The sequence below is a fragment of the Phyllopteryx taeniolatus genome, chromosome 1 (assembly GCF_024500385.1).
Source record: "Phyllopteryx taeniolatus isolate TA_2022b chromosome 1, UOR_Ptae_1.2, whole genome shotgun sequence".
In the NCBI taxonomy this organism is placed as follows: domain Eukaryota; kingdom Metazoa; phylum Chordata; class Actinopteri; order Syngnathiformes; family Syngnathidae; genus Phyllopteryx; species Phyllopteryx taeniolatus.
The window spans coordinates 1094200-1117177 of record NC_084502.1 but is presented as its reverse complement, the minus strand read 5'-3'; the positions used below and the strand labels follow the sequence as shown (position 1 = coordinate 1117177).

Here is a 22978-nt window from a genome sequence, read left to right as displayed (position 1 = left end):
CTGGAGTGAGTGGCCAGTATATGCAAATAGTGCAGCATGGCGAGACAACTACAGTGAGTGCACGAGTAATACATAATTGGCCCCACAGAAATGTGACAACGAACTCAAGTAAAAAAATTGCCAGCTTGTTGTCATGGAATTATAGGTTAGGTGTTTAAGAAGTTGATCGCAAGAGGGAAGAAGCTGTTGGAATGTCTACTAGTTCTAGTTTGCATTGATCGGTAGCGCCTACCTGAGGGAAGGAGCTGGAAGAGCTGGTGACCGGGGTGCGGAGGGTCCGAGAGGATTTTGGACGCCCTTGTCTTAGTTCTGGCAGCGTGCAAGTCCTCAAGGGTCGGTAGGGGGGTGCCGACAATTCTTTCAGCAGTTTTGATTGTCCGTTGCAGTCGGAGTTTGTCCTTTTTTGTCGCAGCACCAAACCAGACTGTGATGGAAGAACACAGGACTGATTCGATGACCGCTGTGTAGAACTGTCTCAGCAGCTCCGGTGGCAGGCCGTGCTTTCTCAGAAGCCGCAGGAAGTACATCCTCTGCTGGGCCTTTTTGAGGACGGAGTTGATGTTGGTTGCCCACTTCAGGTCCTGAGAGATTGTAATTCCCAGGAACTTGAAGGTCTCGACGGTTGAGACAAGGCAGCTGGACAACGTGAGGGGCAGCTGTGGCGAAGGATGCCTCCTGAAGTCCACGATCATCTCTAGAGTCTTGAGCATGTTCAGCTCCAGGTTGTGTCGGCCGCACCACAGCTCCAGCCGCTCCACTTCCTGTCGAAATGCAGTCTCGTCACCGTCCTTGATGAGGCCGATGACAGTGGTGTCATCTGCAAACTTCAGGAGTTTGACAGTCGGGTTCGCTGAGGTGCAGTCGTTCGTGTAGAGAGAGAAGAGCAGCGGAGAGAGGACAGAACCTTGGGGCGCCCCAGTACTGATGCTGTGTGTGGATGAGGTGGCCTCCCCCACCCTGACCTGCTGTGTCCTGCCCGTCAGAAAGCTGTAAATCCACTGGCAGATGGCAGGTGAGACGCTGAGCTGGAGAAGCTTGGATGAAAGGAGTTCAGGGATGATAGTGTTGAATGCTGAGCTGAAGTCCACGAACAGGATCCTCGCGTAGGTCCCTGCACTGTCGAGGTGTTCCAGGATGAAGTGCAGTCCCATGTTGACTGCATCATCCGCAGACCTGTTCGCTTGGTAGGCAAACTGCAGGGGGTCCAGCAGGGGACCTGTGACACTCTTGAGGTGGTCCAGCATGAGACGTTCAAAGGACTTCATGACCACAGATGTCAAAGCGACAGACCTGTAGTCATTCAGACCCGAGATTGCAGGTTTCTTGGGGACTGGAATGATGGTGGAGCGTTTGAAACAGGATGGAACTTCGCAGAGTGACAAATGATCATTTATACAATTCCATAGAAATAACAATGTCCTATCACTGGTGAGCTACTTTTAGCACAAGCCCGTGGGTGACTCACGTGGTCCTAGCGGGCAATACGGTGCCCACGGGTGCCATGTTGGTGAAACTTGAATCAACACTACTAAAATGTACAAGCCCCAGCCCCCACCTCAAAAAAAAAAAACTTTAAAAAAAATCAATATCTACTTGGGAAAAGAGAAGGGAATTACTATTTAAGAGTTAAATACAAATTTCAAGCATTAAACATAGATACAATCAGTGCGTGTGTGTCAATTTATACTGTAAACCGAGAATTACATTCAAATTCAACGTGCAAATAAACAATTGTACATATTTAAGATCCACATCGTAACTTTTCTTGTGTGTGTGTGTGTGTTTACCTCATGTACTTCCTAGCCCATGTGTGCGTTTTTTGTTGTTGTTTTGTTCATTTTTTTTCAAAATGAAAGGTGGGCCCCGTCTCGAGCACTGAAGTTGCGCCACACCTGCTGTACGCTGAGGCCACAAGTTCACCTGCGGCCCAGCGAGGACACCACCCAGACACACACACACACACACACACACAGACACACACACACACACCCCGCCCGCCCCGTGCCCCGCCCCGTGCCCGCCCCTCCTGCGACGCGGGCTTGCTGATGGGCTGCCGGGCGGTGAGCGCGCACGGATCTGCAGCAGCACGTTCCCACTCCGTGATCGACTTGTGCACAGCAGCGTCGAGTCCGCTTGACGAACTTGACGAACACTTGCACGTTCGGCAAAGAAAGCGCAACTCTTTTCTTCCAGCTTATGTAAGTTCTCGATATCTTCTTTTTTTTGTTGTTGTTTTTTTTGTGTTTTTTTTAATTCCTCTCCACACGAACTCGTCCAACTGAGCGGTGTGCTGTAATTGAAGTGTTACGACAATGTGGCGTGGTTCCATGCATGCGTGCGTTACACTACAGGGCACGCACGCACGCACGTGTATGAGTCGAAACTTTTCCGGCGACACATTTCTACTGCTTCCTAACGCATTTCGCCAAGTGAATGAAGTGAGCGTGAGCCTTTGTCTGTCGCGACTTTTGCTTTTTTTTTTTTTTTTTTTGCACGCTGCATTTGACTGAATGGTCCACAGTCGAACAGGTCGCGGTGGGCACACGTTTGTGCTCAAGGGGCCACATTTGGAAGAGAACAGACAGATGGACCCCAGGTCCACTTTGCTACTACTACTTTAGAATGCACATCATTGTATCATTTCTAGTAGAGCCGAGTGATATGGCCTTTAAATACATTAGCAGATTTATTCCCCCCCCCCCAGCATTTTGGCATTGTTTTCTGTATGACAAGAAAGGAGCCAGGCGGACGAAAATCACAGATTTGTAGACATGTTGTGCATTAATATGTTGGAAAAGCCTTGATTTAGCGAGACCTTGGAAACGTTTGACCCGAGGTATGTGCTTCCAAGTTGCAAATATAACCTCCAACTCTTAAAGCTATAATATGTCAAGTCTGTCGCCCCCTAGGTTGGTAATTTGCTTCCAAGTTGCAAATATAACCGACAACACTTAAAGCTATAATATGTCAAGTCTGTCTGTAGGTTGGAATTTAGCATGACGACAACACAGCCGTCGCTCCGTTATGGCGAACGCCGCCACTTGTATCAGATTCTACAACATTCGATAACATTCATATTCTGTTTTGAAGGACAGCCGGTGGGTCTCACTTAGTTGCATGGCGGTGCCCCACTGTTCCGGCACAAAAGGGATTCAGATCCTCCATTCTGCTTACAGCCTAACAGGGTATTAAAAAAAAATTTAAAAAAAGAAAAGAAATATTTGGGTAAATAACTTTTTCTCCCATTAAACACAATCTATTTGATTTCCAAACAAAATAGAGAATACTTGTACAATGAACATGTTAAATGAATAAATAAAATCAAAATAAATGCAGTACTGCACCTTAAGTGAGCGAAACCTGCTGCTCAACAATAAAAACAAATAATCAAATTCTTTTTTTTGTGTGTCAATAATATGGTCAATAATATAATCAAAAGGTTCAGAGAATCTGGAGAAATCACTGCATGGAAGCGGCAAGGCCGAAAACCAACATCGAATGCCCGTGACCTTCGATCCCTCAGGCGGCACTGCATCAAAAACCGACATCAATGTGTAAAGGATATCACCGCATGGGCTCAGGAACACTTTAGAAAACCAATGTCAGTAAATACAGTTCTACGCAACAGCCGTAAGTGCAACTTGAAACTCTACTATGCAAAGCAAAAGCCATTTATCAACAACGCCCAGAAACGCCGCCGGCTTCTCTAGGCCCGAGCTCATCTAAGATGGACCAATGCAAAGTGGAAAAGTGTTCTGTGGTCCGACAAGTCCACATTTCAAATTGTTTTTGGAAATTGTGGACGTCGTGTCCTGTTATGGACGCAAAGTTCAAAAGCCAGCATCTGTGATGGTATGGGGCTGTGTTAGTGCCAATGGCATGGGTAACTTACACATCTGTGACGGCACCATTCATGCTGAAAGGTACATACAGGTTTTGGAGAAGCATACGCTGCCATCCAAGCAACGTCTTTTTCATGGACGCCCCTGCTTATTTCAGCAAGACAATGCAAAACCACATTCTGCATGTGTTACAATAGCGTGGCTTCGTCGTAAAAGAGTGCGGGTACGAGACTGGCCTGCCTGCAGTCCAGATCTGTCTCCCATATGAATACGACAACGGAGACCCCGGACTGTTGAACGGGTGAAGCTGTACATCGAGCAAGAATGGGAAAGAATTCCACATACAAAGCTTCAACAATTAGTGTCCTCAGTTCCCAAACGTTTATTGAATGTTGTTAAAAGAAAAGGTGATGTAACATAGTGGTAAACATGACCCTGTCCCAGCTTTTTTGGACCATGTTGCAGCCATAAAATTCTAAGTTAATGATTATTTTCTAAAAACAATCAAGTTTATCAGGTTGAACATTAAATATCTTGTCTTTGTAGTGTATTCAATGAAATATTGGTTGAACATGATTTGCATATCATTGTATTCTGTGTTTATTTATGTTTAACCCATGTTTAACTTCATTGGAATTGGGGTTGTACATGACTGGCAAGGAATGTGGCCCCCAAAGAGAAGCGGAGGGCCCCCTGACACACGCGCGCACGTTTAGGAAGTGAACAATCCCCTCCATAATCTCCAGCCACCGAACTTTGATGTGCCCCCCTTGATGCCCCCCACCCCTTGACGGGCCTCTCTGGTTCCATCCCCCAAACTTCCTTTGCCCCTCCGAGTCAATATTGTTGCCCCCGCTGATTTTAGATGCCGTTGAAGCAATGTAAAAAAAAAAAAATGTAAGTAAAACTTTCTCAAGTAGGTAGCATGATGAATGAGTGCATAGCACGTCTGCCTCACAGTTCTGAGAACCGGGGTTCAAATCCCGGCCCCACCTGTGTGGAGTGTGCATGTTCTCCCCATTCCTGGGTGGGTTTTCTCCGGTTACTCCGGTTTCCTCCCACATCCCAAAAACATGCATGGTAGGTTGATTGAAGACTCTAAATTGCCCACAGGTGTGAATGTGAGTGGTTGTTTGTTTATGTGTGCCCTGCGATTGGCTGGCGACCAGTTCAGGGTGTAACCCGCCTCTCGCCCGAAGATAGCTGGGATAGGCTCCAGCACGCCCGCGACCCTCGTGAGAATAAGCCGTACAGAAACTGGATGGATGGATATACACACACGCACACACAATGAGTCCCAGCCCTGGAACAATGAGTCCCTGCCACTTATCATCACAGAGTTCAGATACAGTATTCCTCCACTATATGACAGTTGTTGCTTCGCGGTCCTGTTATATTTTTATTTGTACAGTATTTTTGTGTTATCCATTGCTATTGCGCTCTCTCAATATATTATGTTTCAGCTTGCCACAGTAGCAAAAGTTTCAGGACGATATATTTTCCCCAAAACACTCATGACAAACGATAGTATGTTGATATTTTTTTCATGCCACTGATATCATCATATTACAGTGCATAATAATTAAAGTACATCCTTTTTAAGTACAATTAACTTTCAATTCTATAGAACATTGAGCAATGGCATCGTAATGCAGAACAATAAATAAAATATCTTAGATAAATAAACAATATAAATAAATCAGACTCAGGCTCTATTCGCAAAAAGATGCAAACAAATAAGAAAAAAAATAAACAAATATTAAACATTTAGCACATACAGTGGGTACGGAAAGTATCTGAATACTTTCCGTATTCCCCCTTAAATTTTTCACTCTTTGCTATATTCCAGCCATTTTCTAAAATCATTTAAGTTAATTTTTTTCCATTAATGTACACACAGCACCCCATATTGACATAAAAAAACGTAATTGTTGAAATGTTTGCAGATTTATTAAAAAAGAAAAACTGAAATATCACACAGCCATAAGTATTCAGACCCTTTGCTCAGTATTTAGGAGAAGCACCCTTTTGAGCTAATACAGCCATGAGTCTTTTTGGGAATGATGCAACATGTTTTTCCCACCTGGATTTGGGGATCCTCTGCCATTCCTCCTTGCAGATCCTTTCCAGTTCTGTCAGGTTGCATGGTGAACGGTGGTGGGCAGCCATTTTCAGGTCTCTCCAGAGATGCTCAATTGCATTTAAGTCAGGGCTCTGGCTGGGCCATTCAGGAACAGTCAAAGAGTTGTTCTGAAACAACTCCTTCGTTATTTTAGCTGTGTGCTTATGGTCATTGTCTTGTTGCAAGGTGAACCTTCGGCCCAGTCTGAGGTTCTGAGCACTCTGGAGATAGTTTTCGTCCCTGGTATCCCTGTACTTGGCCGCATTCATCTTTCCTTCCATTGCAACCGGACTCCCTGTCCCTGCAGCTGAAAAACACCCCAACAGCATGATGCTGCCTCCATCATGCTTCACTGTTGGGACTGGATTGGACAGGTGATGAGCAGTGCTTGGTTTTCTCCACACATACCGCTTAGAATTTAGGCCCAAAAGTTCTATCTTGGTCTTCAGGTGTTTTTTAGCAAACTCCATGCGGGCTTTCGTGTGTCTTGCACTGAGGAGAGGCTTCCGTCGGGGCACTCTGCCATAAAGCCACGACTGGTGGAGGGCTGCAGTGATGACTTTCTAGAACTTTCTGCCATCTCTTGGCTGCATCTCTGGAGCTCAGCCACAGTGACCTTTGGGTTCTTCTTTACCTCTCTCACTGAGGCTCTTCTCCCCCGATTGCTCAGTTTGGCCGGACGGCTCGCAAGCTGGCAACGAAACGTTATGTAGCCTAGCAAGCTAGTGCTAGCACTAACAGTTGTACTTAAACATAGCGTCGTTCTGTCGGATCATGCTCTAAAGTTTCGGTGTGGGTGAAGTAATTTAATTACAATAAAGTAATTTAATTACAGTAAGTTAGCACCCATTATTTCTGTCATGTAATGCTGGTTTGACCTGACTGATTAGACTATACGATCGGACTAGAGCAGTGATTTCCAACCTTTATGGAGCCAAGGAACATATTTTACAATTGAAAAATCTCACGGCACACCAACAAAATAAAAATGTCACAAAAAGTGGATACATTAATTCCTGTATTTACTGCCATCTAGTAGAAGACCCTTCATTTGTTCTGTCTGTCACTATGCCTAACTGGCATAAATAGATAAACAAAGATACATTCTTCTTCTTTTCCTTTTGGGTTGTCCCTTTAGCGCGTCATCCTTTTCCACGTCGGCCTATCTCCTGCATCCTCCTCTCGAACACCAACTGCCATCATGTCTTCCCTCACGACATCCATCAACCTTCTCTTTGGTCTTCCTCTAGCTCTCTTGCCTGGCAGCTCCATCCTCATCATCCTTCTACCAATATAGTCACTCTCTCTCCTCTGGACGTGTCCAAACCGTCAAAGTCTTCTCTCGCTCTCTTTGTCTCCAAAACATCGAACCTCTGCTGTCCCTCTGATGAGCTCATTTCTAATTTTATCCAACCTGGTCACTCCGTGAGCGAACCTAAACATCTTCATTTCCGCCACCTCCAGCTCTGCTTCCTGTCGTCTCTTCAGTGCCACTGACTGTAATCCGTCCATCCTGGCCTCACCACAGTTTTCTAAACTTTGCCCTTCATGCTAGTAAAGACTCTTCTGTCACATAACACACCTGACACCTTCCTCCACCCGTTCCAACCTGCTTGGACCCATTTCTTCACTTCCTGACCACACTCACCATTGCTCTGGACGGTTGACCCAAAGTATTTAAAGTCCTCCACCCTTGCTATCTCTTCTCCCTGTAGCCTCACTCTTCCCCCACCACCCCTCTCATTCTTGCACATATATTCTGTCTTACTTTGGCTAATCTTCATTCCTCTGCTTTCCAGTGCACGCCTCCATCTTTCTAACTGTTCCTCCACTGCTCCGTGCTTTCACTGCAGATCACAATGTCATCTGCAAACATCATGGTCCACGGGGATTCTAGTTTAACCTCATCTGTCAGCCTATCCATCACCACTGCAAACAGGAAGGGGCTCAGGGCTGACCCCTGATGCAGTCCCACCTCCACCTTAAATTTGTCTGTCACACCTACAGCACACTGCACCGCTGTTCCGCTGCCCTCGTACATGTCCTGTATTATTCTAACATACTTCTCTGCCACTCCGGACTTCCGCATGCAGTAGCACAGTTCCTCTCTGGGTACTCTGTCATAGGCTTTCTCTAGATCTACAAAGACACAATGTAGCTCCTTCTGACCTTCTCTGTACTTTTCCATCAACATCCTCAAGGCAAATAATGCATCTGTGGTACTCTTTCTAGGCATGAAACCATACTGTTGCTCGCAAATACTCACTTCTGTCCTGAGTCTAGCCTCCACTACTCTTTCCCATAACGTCATTGTGTGGCTCATCAACTATATTCCTCTATAGTTTCCACAGCTCTGCACATCACCCTTGTTCTTAAAAATGGGCACCAGCACAATTTTCCTCCATTCCTCAGGCATCTTCTTACGTGCTAGAATTCTATTGAACAAGCTGGTCAAAAACTCCACAGCCACTTCCCCTAGATGCTTCCATCCCTCCACAGGAATGTCATCAGGACCAACTGCCTTTCCATTTTTCATCCTCTTTAATGCCTTACTAACCATTGCCAATTCCTGGTCCAACGCACTTGCCTCTTCTACTCTTCCTTCTCTCTCGTTTTCCTCAATCATCAACTCCTCGAAGTATTCTTTCCATCTATCTAGCACACTACTGGCACCAGTCAACATATTCCCATCACTATCCTTAATCACCCTAACCTGCTGCACATTCTTCCCATCTCCATCCCTCTGTCTGGCCAACCTGTAGAGATCCTTTTCTCCTTCTTGAGTGTCAAACCTGCCATACATGTCATCATATACCTCTTCTTTGGCCTTTGCCACCTCTACCATTGCCCTATGTCGCATCTTAATGCATTCCTTTCGCCTCTCCTCAGTCCTCTCAGTGTCCCATTTCTGTTTAGCTAACCTTTGAACAAAGATACATTATTTATTGTAAATATAATTGGTTGAGCAATTAAGTACATAAGTATATACAGTACATGAACAGGTCATGTAAATAGACACATCGGTTATCGTTTTTTTAAACTCGCTGATCGGTGATCGGCCCCAAAAATCCTGATCGTGTAAAGCCCAATTTTTATTGTATGAATGTTGTCGTGTTTTGTACTGTATAATTTCAGCTGGCTGTATAATTTCTGCTGCCTTTTGGCTTTTGAAAAATAGATTTTATGTCTCAATAAACTTTTACCTGGTTAAATAAAGGCTAAATAAAATGTATAACAAGGCCCGCCCTCGAGCTGCTGGACTATGACGTGAGACCTTTACCTGTCAATCCAATGACGCTGAAAATTGGTTCGCTGAAGTCGCTGAATATTGAGAACGTGTGCCGCTGTGCTTATGGTTTATAAACATTTAACTTTCCAATTTGTGTGTGTATGTTATGCGGGGAACACACGCAGACACACAACTCCGAGCGCTGACGTTTTAACGATGTCGCTGCGGTTGAGTGAGCTTTTTAGCTCCAGTCTTTAGTTCGCTAGCTTATTAGCTCGCAGGCTAGCGAATGTAATAAGCAGTTAACATTCCTGTAAGTGTCCCCAGTTGTTGTTGTGTTGCAGACGCCATTCTGCCAGCGGTTTGCTGCGTTGTGATCGGTGCAGCGGGTGCAACAACAACAATGAAAATTTCCTAAGTCGAGAAAAAACTCCCATGTCCAGTGCACATTGTATGGAACAATAAACTGTCCCACTCTGCCTCTGATTGGCTAACAACAATGATTCATAGTTTTGATTCGCTGCGTGGGGAAGCTCTTCACTCACTCACGTACGGTTGAACGTCTACGAACGCAGAATGAATATCCTTCATGCGTCCCTACAAATCTTTGTGCGTCACAGACGCGGGACGCAACTCAAATGAGTTCCCTCTTCACATAGCAACACTCCTACCAGACTTCAAGTAAAAATAATTTATTTTCATTCCCAGTTATACTGTAGTACGTAAAACAACTCTTAACACTAATCATTTTTTTAAAAATGATCAATGAATTAGCTAACCTAACAACAACACTAATATTCCACACGATGCTCCAAAGTAATACTTTCATTGCTTTGGCCTTAGCACAAAAACTGAATAGAAGAAATTTTCTGCGAATAACAGAGGATAGGTTCCCGAAAAAAAATCTGACTTCGCGAATGCCGAAACGGGAATATGTGGGGGTTCACTGGATCAATAAAAGTGGTCAATCTGATCCAATAGCGTTTCATCTCGAGTGGATTCTTCCCCTTTGCAGTGTGCATGTTAGCGTAGGTGTTTTTGTCTCCGAGCAGAAGAAGGTGAGGGCTTCCTGAGGTCTGCTGGCACACACACACACACACTCACACACAGTCACATGTTGACATATGCTACTCATGTGCATGCAGGCTGAGCGTAATTAATCCTCACACAATGCAAAGAAGAATGTGGCCCGAACACACGATGGCGTGGGGGTTCATTTCGGCGTGTCAGCGCTTGTGTTTTGTATTTTCTTCAAGTCAACGGGTCACTTTTTTTTTTTTACCCACGCTAAAAGGACAAACCGCAACCACAAACATAGTGTGGCCTTTAGCAGTTAAATTTGATCAATAAACATCATTCAAATGTCATTTCATTCATAGAAATGTAAAATATAATCTGAAATAATAGTACCGGTATTTGTCTATTCATTTCACCAACAATTTTGTTGTTTCATGTGATTTATAATAAGATTAATGTTGTCAAATAAAATAAAGCAGCAATAATGTGGTGCTATGCCAGAAAATGAGAAGTGACAATACATATATCAATATACCATTAAAGTCCATAAAAAGGTCATGAAATAAATATAGAAATAAATCGCTCATGTCGGAAATAAATACAAAAATAGCTTCAAAACAATTATTTCAGATGACATTACACACTAATTGATTAATGGATGACATTTATGGATGATTTCACATGTAACTATTGATTCACCAGAAGTATTTATTTGGACTATATTTGGACTACATATACAAAAGACTGAGGAAATGCTACTGAACGAGATCACGGGTTTGATTTCTTGATTGATTGATTGACAGGTTTGAGAAGGGGTCATCACCACCATCAGCCACAGCGACAGCGATGCCCTCTGATCAATACTCTGGTGTCGCCATGGAGACCAACAACAACCTGGCTGCCATGGTGAGTCTCGCACCTGGTCATGCCGTCCGCACTACACACTGTAGGCATTTAGCTGCATAATCATATATAAACTGAATACTGTGCTGGACCACACTGTACATAGTACTACAGTTTGAATACAGATGTGAACGTGAACAGCAGTATTGTATGTAGTATAAAACTACAGCAAGAGAACAACCTGAGTAAAAAAAAAATTAAAAAAAAAGCACCAAGAAAGTTTGATAAACGTTTTACATTTTGCCCTGTATTCAAGTGCTAGTTCAAATTAGCCAAAAACTTTGCCCTTCATCCTAGCAGAGACTCTTCTGTCACATAACACACCTGACACCTTCCTCCACCCGTTCCAACCTGCTTGGACCCATTTCTTCACTTCCTGACCACACTCACCATTGCTCTGGACGGTTGACCCCAAGTATTTCAAGTCCTCCACCCTTGCTATCTCTTCTCCCTGTAGCCTCACTCTTCCCCCTCCATCCCTCTCATTCATGCACATATCTTCTGTCTTACTTCGGCTAATCTTCATTCCTCTCCTTTCCAGTGCATGCCTCCACCTTTCTAACTGTTCCTCCACCTGCTCCCTGCTTTCACTGCAGATCACAATGTCATCTGCAAACATCACGGTCCATAGGGATTCCAGTCTAACCTCATCTGTCAACCTATCCATTACCACTCCAAACAGGAAGGGGCTCAGAGCTGATCCCTGATGCAGTCCCACCTCCACCTTAAATTCTTCTGTCACACCTACGGCACACCTTACCACTGTTCCGCTATCCTCCTACATGTCCTGTATTATTCTAACATACTTCTCTGCCACTCCAGACTTCCTCATGCAGTAGCACAGTTCCTCTCTGGGTACTCTGTCATAGGCTTTCTCTAGATCTACAAAGACACAATGTAGCTCCTTCTGACCTTCTCTGTCCTTTTCCATCAACATCCTCAAGGTAAATAATGCATCTGTGGTACTCTTTCTAGGCATGAAACCATACTGTTGCTCGCAAATACTCACTTCTGTCCTGAGTCTAGCCTCCACTACTCTTTCCCATAACTTCATTGTGTGGCTCATCAACTTTATTCCTCTATAGTTCCCACAGATCTGCACATTACCCTTGTTCTTAAAAATGGGCACCAGCACACTTTTCCTCCATTCCTCAGGCATCTTCTCACGCACTAGAATTCTATTGAACAAGCTGGTCAAAAACTCCACAGCCACCTCCCCTAGATGCTTCCATACCTCCACAGGAATGTCATCAAGACCAACCGCCTTTCCATTTTTCATCCTCTTTAATGCCTTTCTAACTTCCCCCTTACCAACCATTGCCACTTCCTGGTCCACCGCACTTGCCTCTTCTATTTTCCTCATTGATCAACTCCTCAAAGTATTCTTTCCGTCTGTCTAGCACACTACTGGCACCAGTCAACATATTTCCATCACTATCCTTAATCACCCTAACCTGCTGCACATCCTTCCTTCCTCTGTCTGGCCAACCTGTATAGATCCTTTTCTCCTTCTTTACTTCATTAATTTAAGTTCATGATTGTATTACAAAATAATATACTTTTCTATATGTATGATCACTGTGTATGTAATTTGTTGAGGAATTTACTATTTATTTGGGTTAATGTGACTCCCGTTGTTCTAATCGGGGTTTGCATTGAGAGAGGTTATGTAATTGGGTATTTGTCAGTTAGTTTAAAGAAAGAGACGAGAGCTTGAGCAGTTAGTTTGAAGAATCAGAATCCTCTTTATTTGCCAAGTATGTCAAAAACACACAATTTGTCTCCAGTAGCTAGAGAGACCCGAACGTGAGCTGCATACAGCAAGATCCAAATTCATATTCAATTCCTCAACAAATTACTTCAATTGAGCCATGACAGATAAGGCTTGTTCTGTAGTCAGGCGCTATTTCTAATAAGAATTGATGAAATGCTAACATGCTAGCAGTTTGAATGCTATTATATAGCAAGCTGATAAGACTTTTATATCTTTTCCTGGATTCAAGTTCTACTCTTCTCTCATCAGCCTTTTTGGAGGCTGCTCTTTCTCATGGAGCAAAAAAATAATAATAATAATCAAAGCCCGAGAAAAAGCCAAATTCACTGAGGCTTGCTAAACAAGGTCCACAGTTGAAGGCTTCCCCGCTAATGTCGCTTCGCTCACCTGGATTCTTTAGCAGAAAAGCTGCAATCAGTGAGCTGTTGTGGCGGCCGTTAGCGCTTGTTCCTCTTTTTCACTCTCGTAAATCACTTTAGCCTGGAGGGCGGCGGGGGGTCGGCTTCCTCCCTTTCGCCATCTGCTCCTATTTGTTTTCTGCTCTAAGCACCCTAAAAACGGCAAATCCTTATCAATGTGTTGATTCATGAATCAAACACCTGTTGTGGATGTTGCCATTCAGCCCCTCGTGAGAGAACAGGAAGTTGTAAAACATTCTCCAGTAAAAGCTTACAGCATGTCATTAAATCCACCTGTAAAGTTTATCGTACTGAAATTTCAATGTCATGCTTGTATTCCTCAACTGCAAGTGTTTAGTCACGTGACCCACTTGGAACACCTTCAGAAACAGCAGGAAGCACTTGACAAGTCGAGATTCCTGCGGCTCAATTGCAGATGTGTTTCTCGCTAATTATTTTGCCATCTGATAATCGCGCGAATGCTAGCCTTTGTCAAATTCGCCTTTTTTGCAGGTGTCAGTTAACGAGCAGGAAATAGGAATTTCATGTTCTGTCTGAGAAAATGCAAACAATTGGTGTGCTGACATAGCGCAAGATAACAAGCCAAGTTGAGAATACGCCAAGGCAGATCAGCTATGGATGTTTACATCTTGCCCGGTAGCCGGGTACCATTTCGAATCAAAATTGATACAATGCTAGCATGCTAACACATGGTATGCTATCATATAGCAAGATATCAACCTGCGGAATGATCTTGGACTGCACCTCAGCGGCTATCCAAGTGTCCCTTTCAGATTTGGAAGTGTCTGCTCAAATATTTCCAGCGGCGTTCCTCAAGAACGTGTCCTGCGCAACTTTTCATATGTCAACAAACAAAACATTTCTATCCCATTCAGTGGCGCGCTCGACCATCTAACGATCAAGTGTGTGTGAGCCAAACAAAATAGTTCTGCTCGGCTTCCTCGGACCGCATTCCTGACTCGCAGCTCTTCCTTAGCGCGCCGCTCCTCAAGCTAAAACATGTTTTTACCTTGTTTCTTTTGCCCATACATACTATACCGTATCAACTTGATGTAAAAAGTATATGATCAATGCATTAAGACGAATAAATATGTGATCCATGTTTTTTTATTGATTATTCTTGTTGCTGCTCATTTACTTGCGCTTGTGCGACAATCCCAAGGCGGAGGTGAGCCCGCCGCCACCCGAAGGCCTGTCGGAGAATGACAGCGGCGTAGACCTGACCAATGAGAGCAGCCCGCTGGCAGAGGCCGAGCCACCGTCGCCCTTCAGCCCCAAACAGAACGGGGGCGCCGCATCACCTCGAGGTACTGTAAATCTTCATTGCTTCAAGTTTTATTATGGTTATTTTTACTTCTTTTAATATTAATCCATTATGCTTACTTTAATTGTTCAAAAAAATTAGCTAGTATTGTCTTTCAGCTACCTGAATCTTACTTGTCTTTTTTTTCAAACATTCATGGAAAAGCTAACATGAATGAGCGAGGAGCTAGCTGTATACGCTTTAATGTAAATAATTTACTGAATTTTTCATTTCTTAAATGCAATTTAATTTTGTATTAATGTTAATGGTACCGTGAATAAGGGAAAGCAAGCCTTTAGGTAACTTTTTTATTTAAATTGTATTTTTTATTTAATTCTTCATTGGTTTTTATTAAATTCTCATTTTTGTTTTAAGGCAATGTATTTTATTTATTATTTATTGATATTGTATTGAATTTATTTTTCAATTTTGATATATTATACTTCATGATGAAATGCATGTTTAATGAACGGTAGTTATAATATTATTTTTATTCATATTTGATTATTTATTTTTATTTGAATTTATTATACTTTATTACAAAATAAATTGTAATGTAGTGCTAATTCAATTATATATTAATTATTGTTTTTTAAATTTGTTGTACTTAGTGGCGGTTCTAGCCCGTTTTTAGTGGGGTGGTCAGACTGGGTCCAAGAGCCCCAGTTTTGGGGCCCACTGACGGCTCCTAGAACCGCCACTGGTTCTACTTTGTAATGATCTCTGTTTTAATGTTATTATTTTATATGTATATATTTTAAAATGTTATATTTATAATTTAATACTTCATCATATAATTTTAATGTATTTTTTTTAAGGCGGCACGGTGCCCGACTGGTTAGCACATCCGCCTCACAGTTCTGGGGACCAGGGTTCAAAAGTTTGCATGTTCTCCCCGTGCCTGCGTGGGATTTCTAAATTGCCCGTAGGTGTGAATGTGAGTGCGAATGAATGTTTGTTTCTATGTGCCCAGCGATTGGCTGGCGACCGGTTCACGGTGTGCCCCACCTCTCGCCCGAAGAGAGCTGGGATAGGCTCCAGCAGCCCGTGAGCCTTATGAGGATAAAGCGATACAGAAAATGGATGGATGAATGTAAACCAAATTAAATGTTTTAAATTTGTCCTTTTTAAAAAATTTTTTTTTTTTTTTTTTTAATTCTTTGACTTCCACTTTGTCTCATCAGATGGTAACGAGTGTCTGGAAGGGAGGGCCAGGACCAGGAAGAGGTCCAAGAGCGAGGATGGCGCGTGGGACCCGTATACAAAAGTATGGCAGCTCTAAGCGGATTGCACGAATCCAGTGTTGCCACAGTTACCTTGAAAAAGTAACGTAGTTACTTTACTGATTACTTACGCTTAAAAGTAATTTACTGATTACTTGATTTCAAAAGTAACCAAGTTAGAAAAAGTAACTTTTTAGTTACTTTCAGAAGCTGTCAAGTGGCAGGAGATATCACTTATCCACAATACAAAAAAAAGCATTAGCTTAACCGTTCCCATTACTTGGTATAAATGTGGTTATACAATGATGTCATCAACATGAACAAATAACTTCGACGTGAGTGTCGTCGAAGCCAAATTAAATGAGCAACTTGTAGCCACCTAAATATAAACAAACACACCATTCTCAGTACACTTCTTTAAAGACTCTTAACTGATAGACAGACAGACAGAGACACAGACTGTATAGCGACTCGGCCGATTGTGTGGGGGTCCATGAAGGCAACTGTGTGCCCGCGCGCATAGTGTACAATGAACCTTAGTATTTTCCTCTTTCGAGAAACTCGAAGTGACTGCATTTCCAGTTTAAGTCTGCCAATCCCTCATCCATTGTGTTTGCGCCGCTGGCTGCTTGGCTACACGTGAGTTCATGTGCTGAAAACGTGCAACAGTTCAAGTGAAGTCATTGCCCAAGACGGCTACGTTTATAAATATTCAGCCTTTTTTTTTTCGATATAGTAGTTAGTCGTTGCGTGGATTTTAGTTAGGGATACTTAAGAACATCGTGTGTTTTGTCTGTTTTATTAGTCATTACGAAAACAAAGGCTGAAAATTGGTCTACACTCATGACATGCACCGTGACTGAATCTAGTGTCTTGGTTATTGACTTGCCTCATGCTCCCGGTGCAATATCTATTGTCTAAGTCGAAATAGCATATTTTAATATCAAAAGCATATTAAGATGAGGAATCTCACAAATGAAAAAGTAACTGTTGACAGATAATCAAAGTAACTGTAATCTGACTACTCTTACAGAAAAAGTAATGCGTTAGATTACTTATGATGTCACCAGACTGCATTTCTTTTGAGTAACGCGCTACTTTGTAATTTGTAACATGTGACCAGCATCACTGCATGAATCACCATTAACCAAAACTGAATACTGTGTGTGTGTGTGTGCGTGCGTGTGTTCAGGACAAGTCTCGGCTGGCTTTGAGAGCAATGCCACGCACCCGAACCATCTTCCAGGCCGGTCTGATGCCGCACGCCAAACCTCGCAGACGTAAACATGAGCTTGTCGCCACCATGGTAAAAAACGAGAAATAGAATAGAAAAAGCCTTATTGGTCCTCCGATGGGGAATTCAAAGAGCTATAACAGTAAATAATCTAAAAATGATATATATTTACAATGTCAGACAATGAGAGCAGATCTGAATGTGACAACTGCATTAACAAACAGTATATCAGCAGCACGAATAGTCAGCGGCCTTTTCTGTGACAAAGTAAACCATACAGGCATCAATAAATCATGTATATATATATATATATATATATATATATATATATATATATATATATATATATATATATATATATATATATATACATACTGTACATGTTGCAGAGGCGTGCCAACCAGGACAGCCCCACGACATGCAGACTCTGCTTCCTCATAGTCACGTGTGACGGTGGAATTGAGGAAGTCCACCGAAGGATTCTCCTCAGTTAGTCACAGCGTCCTGAGTGTAAACTTCTCGAGCAGACATTCTCACCAAGCCAGGGAAAGTCTATCCGGAGGACTGCACTGGAACTCAGCAGCCACAAATCAAAATCTCGATGCAGTGGATACTTTCGGGCTTGATCCATACCGACTTCAGGTTGTTCTAAGACTTCAAGCGAAAGATTGTGATGCTCAAGTTTGGCATTTTCCTCAGTTGTGGTAGTAGCCGGCCTTCCGCTTGCACGTTTTGTCGAGAATAAATGCTAGCAAAACGTGCCCTCCGCGTTGGAGCAGTGCGATGGCCGTAAAGCTTCTCAAACTGGCGCCCGGGATCGAAAAACCGAGCCGTGGGCAAGGAAGTGATATGCTTACAAAAACTGCAAATCCTAAACTGTCAAATGCTGATGGCGTCACATCTGAATCATACCTGATACAAAACGGAAAAGTATCATTAATAATCAATCATTTGATAGAATAGATTAGAAATGGTTAAATGTATATGAAAATTGTGTTAATTTTACAATTTCTATTGTATTATTTACAAGTATAACAAATACAATAAATAAGTTTTAATAAAAAAAAAATTTATAATGTAAATGCTCGGTGGGCTGGATTAAAGAACGTAGCGGGGCGGGCCATTTGTTGCCCGTGGACGACACTTTGCCCACGCCTGTCCTATAATATGCTTTTGGTTCTGTCGGGTCCACGTGCGAGGTCGCTGATGTCGGACGGTTTCTTATGGTGTCCCAAATTCTGTTGTCCATGCGGCATCGTTGTGCTTGACTACGAGAAGCTTGTGGAGATTTTGCTCACTCCTTTCTTCGTCCGTCAGTGCGGGGGAGCTTCTCGGGCGGTCTCGTCCCGGGGGGTCCCTGAGGTGCCACATCCGGAGCTTCTGGAAAACGACTCCAAAGACTCGGCCCGAAGCAGCGGCACCGTTGCGTCCGGTTGCGACACCCACGCCGAATACAATGTAAGGATCACCGTGTGTGATTGAAAGGACACCTGTCTCTTCGTTCGGGGGGTCCAGACTCGTGTGACGGAGGCATTACTTTTACATTTACTCTGGGTGTCTGCAGGACAACAAGGGTTTCAGTGTGGGTGAGCTGGTGTGGGGAAAGATCAAGGGCTTCTCCTGGTGGCCCGGCATGGTGGTGACCTGGCGCGCCACAGGGAAACGGCAGGCCAGCCACGGCATGAGGTGGCTGCAGTGGTTCGGGGACGGGAAGTTCTCCGAGGTGAGGAGCCTCGGCGAGAGATGGAAACCCGCATCGGGCCCGACATCAGCCGGCCGACCGACTGTCTCTGTGTTCTCCCAGGTTTCCGCCGACAAGATGGATTCCATCACAGCCTTTGCCAAGTTCTTCAATCAGGCGTCTTACACCAAACTGGCGTCCTACCGCAGGGCCGTCTTCCAAGCTCTGGAGGTAAGCTTCGGCTTCCAACCTCCGACCGCAGGCTTCGGCCTCCAACTTCTCCAATCCTTTGGCTGTCTCCCATATTGTATGTGTGTAAATGCTCTTTGGTCTGTATGTGCTCTGTGATTGGCTGGCGACCAGCCCAGGTGTACCCTGCCTCTCACCTAAAGTCAGCTGGGATACGCTATAGCTCATCTGTAAGCCATTGATTTATAAGGGTAAAGTATTAAGATTAGTTTGAAATGATATTAAAGTGTTTTGGCATCATAGTTTGTGGAATATTTACAATTTAGACTATTAAGTTTGGCAAATTATTTTGCAAAATGTAGGGGTTGGTGTTAATTACTCACGGCTTTTCAGCAAGAGTTGCTAGCGAAGCAGAATGCTAACCAGCTAAGTTAGCATACATGGTACTGAGAGTTGCTAGCGACAAATTGTTGAGCTCTGGTCTCCTTGCGGTCCAGATGGCCAGCGTCCGGGCAGAGAAGAAGTTCCCCGTCTGCGAGTCGGACAACCCTGACGAGCAAGTCAAGCCCATGCTGGAGTGGGCGCAAGGGGGCTTCCTGCCCAAAGGCCAAGAAGGACTCAAACCAACTCAAATGTGTGGCGTCGGTGAGCAGTTAGTTGCCTATCGTCCACCGCTTCCACTACGTGTTCTAGTGGCTTGACTGTGTGTGCGTGTGCTCATATGTGCAGACAGCGCCACACTTAACATGCAGGTCCTGGATGTGTCGCTGCCCGAGTATCCGCCCAGCGCCAAGCAGCCCAGACTGAGCGTGTGCAAGAACAAGGTTGGGCCCGAGGAGTCGTACAGCAGAGGTGAGGTTCAGTTGGACCCGTTCGCCATCATCAGTATTTGCAGGTAGCAAAACATCCTGTTGCGCTACGAGTGGACTAACCTTTCTTTGTCTTTTGACAAAGGCAGAGCAATTGAGAAAACAGAGTAAATGGCTTGAATGATGTTTTTAGCCATAGTTTTAAGGTTTGAAGGTGTCACTCGAAAAGAAGATGTCACGTGAGGTAAATTGCTTCTAAGCGAGACAGAGTTCTCGCTGTAATTTGCGTTTCAACTGGTAAATTGATTCAAACAAATTGATGTGATCATTCAGGGACTGGCTAACTAATTGACTTTTCTGTCCTATGGAGGTTTGGTTTCCCGTCTGTTCCTTTTTAAGTGGCTACTCCGGCTCATTGCTGTCTTGTGATCTTCTCAGCACAATTATTTATATCCACTCACTCCACTTGTCCTTCTTCCTTGTCCAGATGCTTCCAGGTTCTATACAGATATCGGAGTCACCTCCTTGTAATGTAGTTTAACTAACGCAAGAGGCACAAATGAAATAATTGATACAGTAGACCACCGCTATTTGTGTGGGATAAGGACCAGGCCGGACCGCCAATAGTGAAAATCTGCGGATAATTTAAAAACAGAAATCTTTTTTTTTTTTTTTTTTTTTTGCGAAAATCTTTTTTTTCTGCTAAAACACGATCGACATGAGGGGAACTATTTTCATATTGTCTTTGCATCTGACAAGAAAGAAGCCCAGTTGAACACAATCCCGGAGTCAATCGTACTGAACATTGCCAAAAACATGGAGCCCTTTGCTTTTCTTTACAACATAAGGACCTTCCAATGCCTAGATCAGACTACAGGATTTTAGCCCCGATGTTGGGCCGATTGGTTATCGCGGACGATTTCCCAGATGCGGCCCGACATACAGTATTTTGTCGGGTACGACAAAACCTCTCGTAGCGTGACATAATCCACGACCATCGATTTGGCCCTACGATAGCCCGATGACGCCAAAATGAAAAGTCTAGCTTGTTTGATTTTTTGGGGGATATCTTGCGTGTAGCGTGACATATCAACGACAACCTCCCCGACGACACACCTTGACGTCACCCAATAGGATTACGCATTGAGACCGGCGCTTCGCCTCCCTCGCTCACTGTTGTCAACATACTTGGTCGCCGTTGTCAAAATGTATTCACACGGACAAACCAATGTTTACCAAAACTTTAGAGCATGACTCGACAGAATGTTTACATACGAACGTTAGTGCTAGCACTAGCTGACTACATAACGTTTTGTTGCCTCCTTGTATGTGAACTAGTGTACCTCAAGCTCTCCTTGAATGGACCGCTCACAACGTCTCTCTCGAGCACCCGCTGACGACACAACATGTTGTTTTCCTGTTTTTGTTCTTTTTTTTTTTACAACACAAAACTGTACATTGCCGCAATCAATTGTTGTTGCTGTCACCATTGTCACAGTTATATCCAGTCGTGGCGCCGTACCGATGTGTATAATAATGTAATATTTCTATGGAAGTTGATGCAAGATACTGCTGGTAAAGAAGGAAGGGAACGGAGAAAAAGTCATTAACATTTTAAATTGGATTGGGGGGAATCCTAAGATTTTATTTAAAGGCTATCACGCCCAGCCCAAGGTTTGAAGTGTGACCCCCCACAATTGACAGTCTCATCGTCATGTTTGTGCTTCTTCCAGAACAAATGGTCAATGAAGTCCTTGAGAATAAAAGAAGTATAGAAGGTAAACAAACACTTGTCAGCCATTCCACACTTTTCTGTATTGTCTCGCAATGTGCTCATTGAGCGTGTGTGTGTGTCAGAGTTCTGTCTCTCGTGTGGCAGGATGAGGGCAGCAACCTTCCACCCGCTCTTTGAAGGAGGCCTGTGCCAAACGTGCAAGGTAACAACAACACAACAGACAGTAGCAATTAGGCTAGCATGAGCAGCTAACGCTAAAGCTTCTCGTCAAACAGCACAGTTCTCAAATGTACCACACACTCGTACAGGATCCCAATCAAAGACCTTTGTTTATAAAAATGTGGTCAATATCAGCTGTAAGCTAGCTAGCCTAGCTTGCATAGCAGTCTATGTCTTCACTAGGGGCGACTATGTCTTGTCAAATATCAAAAACAGACAAAAATGTACCACTCACATTTCTACAAGACCACATCAAAGTCCTTTGTTTCCAAAAAACACTGAAGCGTCAGATTGAATTTCCGAACGTACCCCTAGATATTAAGACTACATTTGGCAGCGCGCTGTAGCACCTCTGCTAAACGACGTGCCTACTTGGTGGCCATGTTGGGGAGGTTGACGCGCTCATCGAGGGCCATGTAGGTACATTGAAATCAAGTCGTAACTTGCTGATTTCGCAACCGATTTTCACGAGGTTAACTTTTTTGTCAATGCCAAAGTGTGCACTATCAATACATAACATTTTTAAAAAAGCAAAGCCAATATTTTTTAACAGTGAATGGATACTCCTCGTTCCTTATCATAATTGTGCGGTGTTGTACGCAACTGCGTGCAGCACAATGTACCGTAATCCGTGGTCTTTTCGTTTTATTGCTCCGCACGCACACACACACTGACAACTTTGACCCTCCTAGCTTAGCGTTGTCAAGGCAAGCAGCTCAAAAGGGGCTTGTCATACCTACCTATTCATATCTGTGAATGCACTCCTATGTAGCACACACGATTGATCAAGATCCCAGTCAAAGCAGGGCAACAGCTAACTAGCTAGTCAAACTAATGTACCAGTCTACTCCCATATAGGATGTGTACTTGGAGACGTCCTACATGTATGATGACGACGGATACCAGTCCTACTGCACCGTCTGTTGCGGCGGCCGAGAGGTTCTGCTGTGTGGCAATGCCAACTGCTGCAGGTTACACAAACACACGCGCGCACACAAGTATACGAACACAGACACACACATATATCCACACATTCAGAACCATCCACATACACAAATATTACTGCACATACAGTACACACATAATGTAGTGCTGTGAAAAAGTATTGGCCCCCTTCTCAAATTCTTATATTTTTTCATACTTTCTCCACTTTAATGTTTAAGATCACCAAACAAATGTAAATATCAGACAAATAGCTTAAAATGCTGTTGGTAAATGTTAAAATGCTGTTTTTAAATGGAGGTTTATATATTTGTCTGATATTTACATTTGTTTGATG

At 43.6% G+C, this 22978-nt stretch overlaps 1 protein-coding gene across 1 annotated transcript in view; it reads left to right on the top strand.

Annotated features, from left to right (window-relative positions):
- Positions 1-2046: 2046 nt before the first annotated feature.
- Positions 2047-22978, top strand: part of LOC133482190 (DNA (cytosine-5)-methyltransferase 3B-like) — a 31676-nt gene continuing 10744 nt past the window's right edge. Inside the window, exons 1-13 of the mRNA XM_061782059.1 lie at positions 2047-2198; positions 11014-11116; positions 14469-14613; positions 15794-15876; positions 17025-17138; positions 18384-18524; positions 18631-18789; positions 18871-18978; positions 19434-19581; positions 19666-19788; positions 21479-21523; positions 21603-21682; positions 22558-22670. Coding sequence (XP_061638043.1) covers positions 2197-2198; positions 11014-11116; positions 14469-14613; positions 15794-15876; positions 17025-17138; positions 18384-18524; positions 18631-18789; positions 18871-18978; positions 19434-19581; positions 19666-19788; positions 21479-21523; positions 21603-21682; positions 22558-22670 — 1364 coding nt within the window. The 5' untranslated portion in view covers positions 2047-2196. The remainder of the gene's footprint in view (positions 2199-11013; positions 11117-14468; positions 14614-15793; positions 15877-17024; positions 17139-18383; positions 18525-18630; positions 18790-18870; positions 18979-19433; positions 19582-19665; positions 19789-21478; positions 21524-21602; positions 21683-22557; positions 22671-22978) is intronic.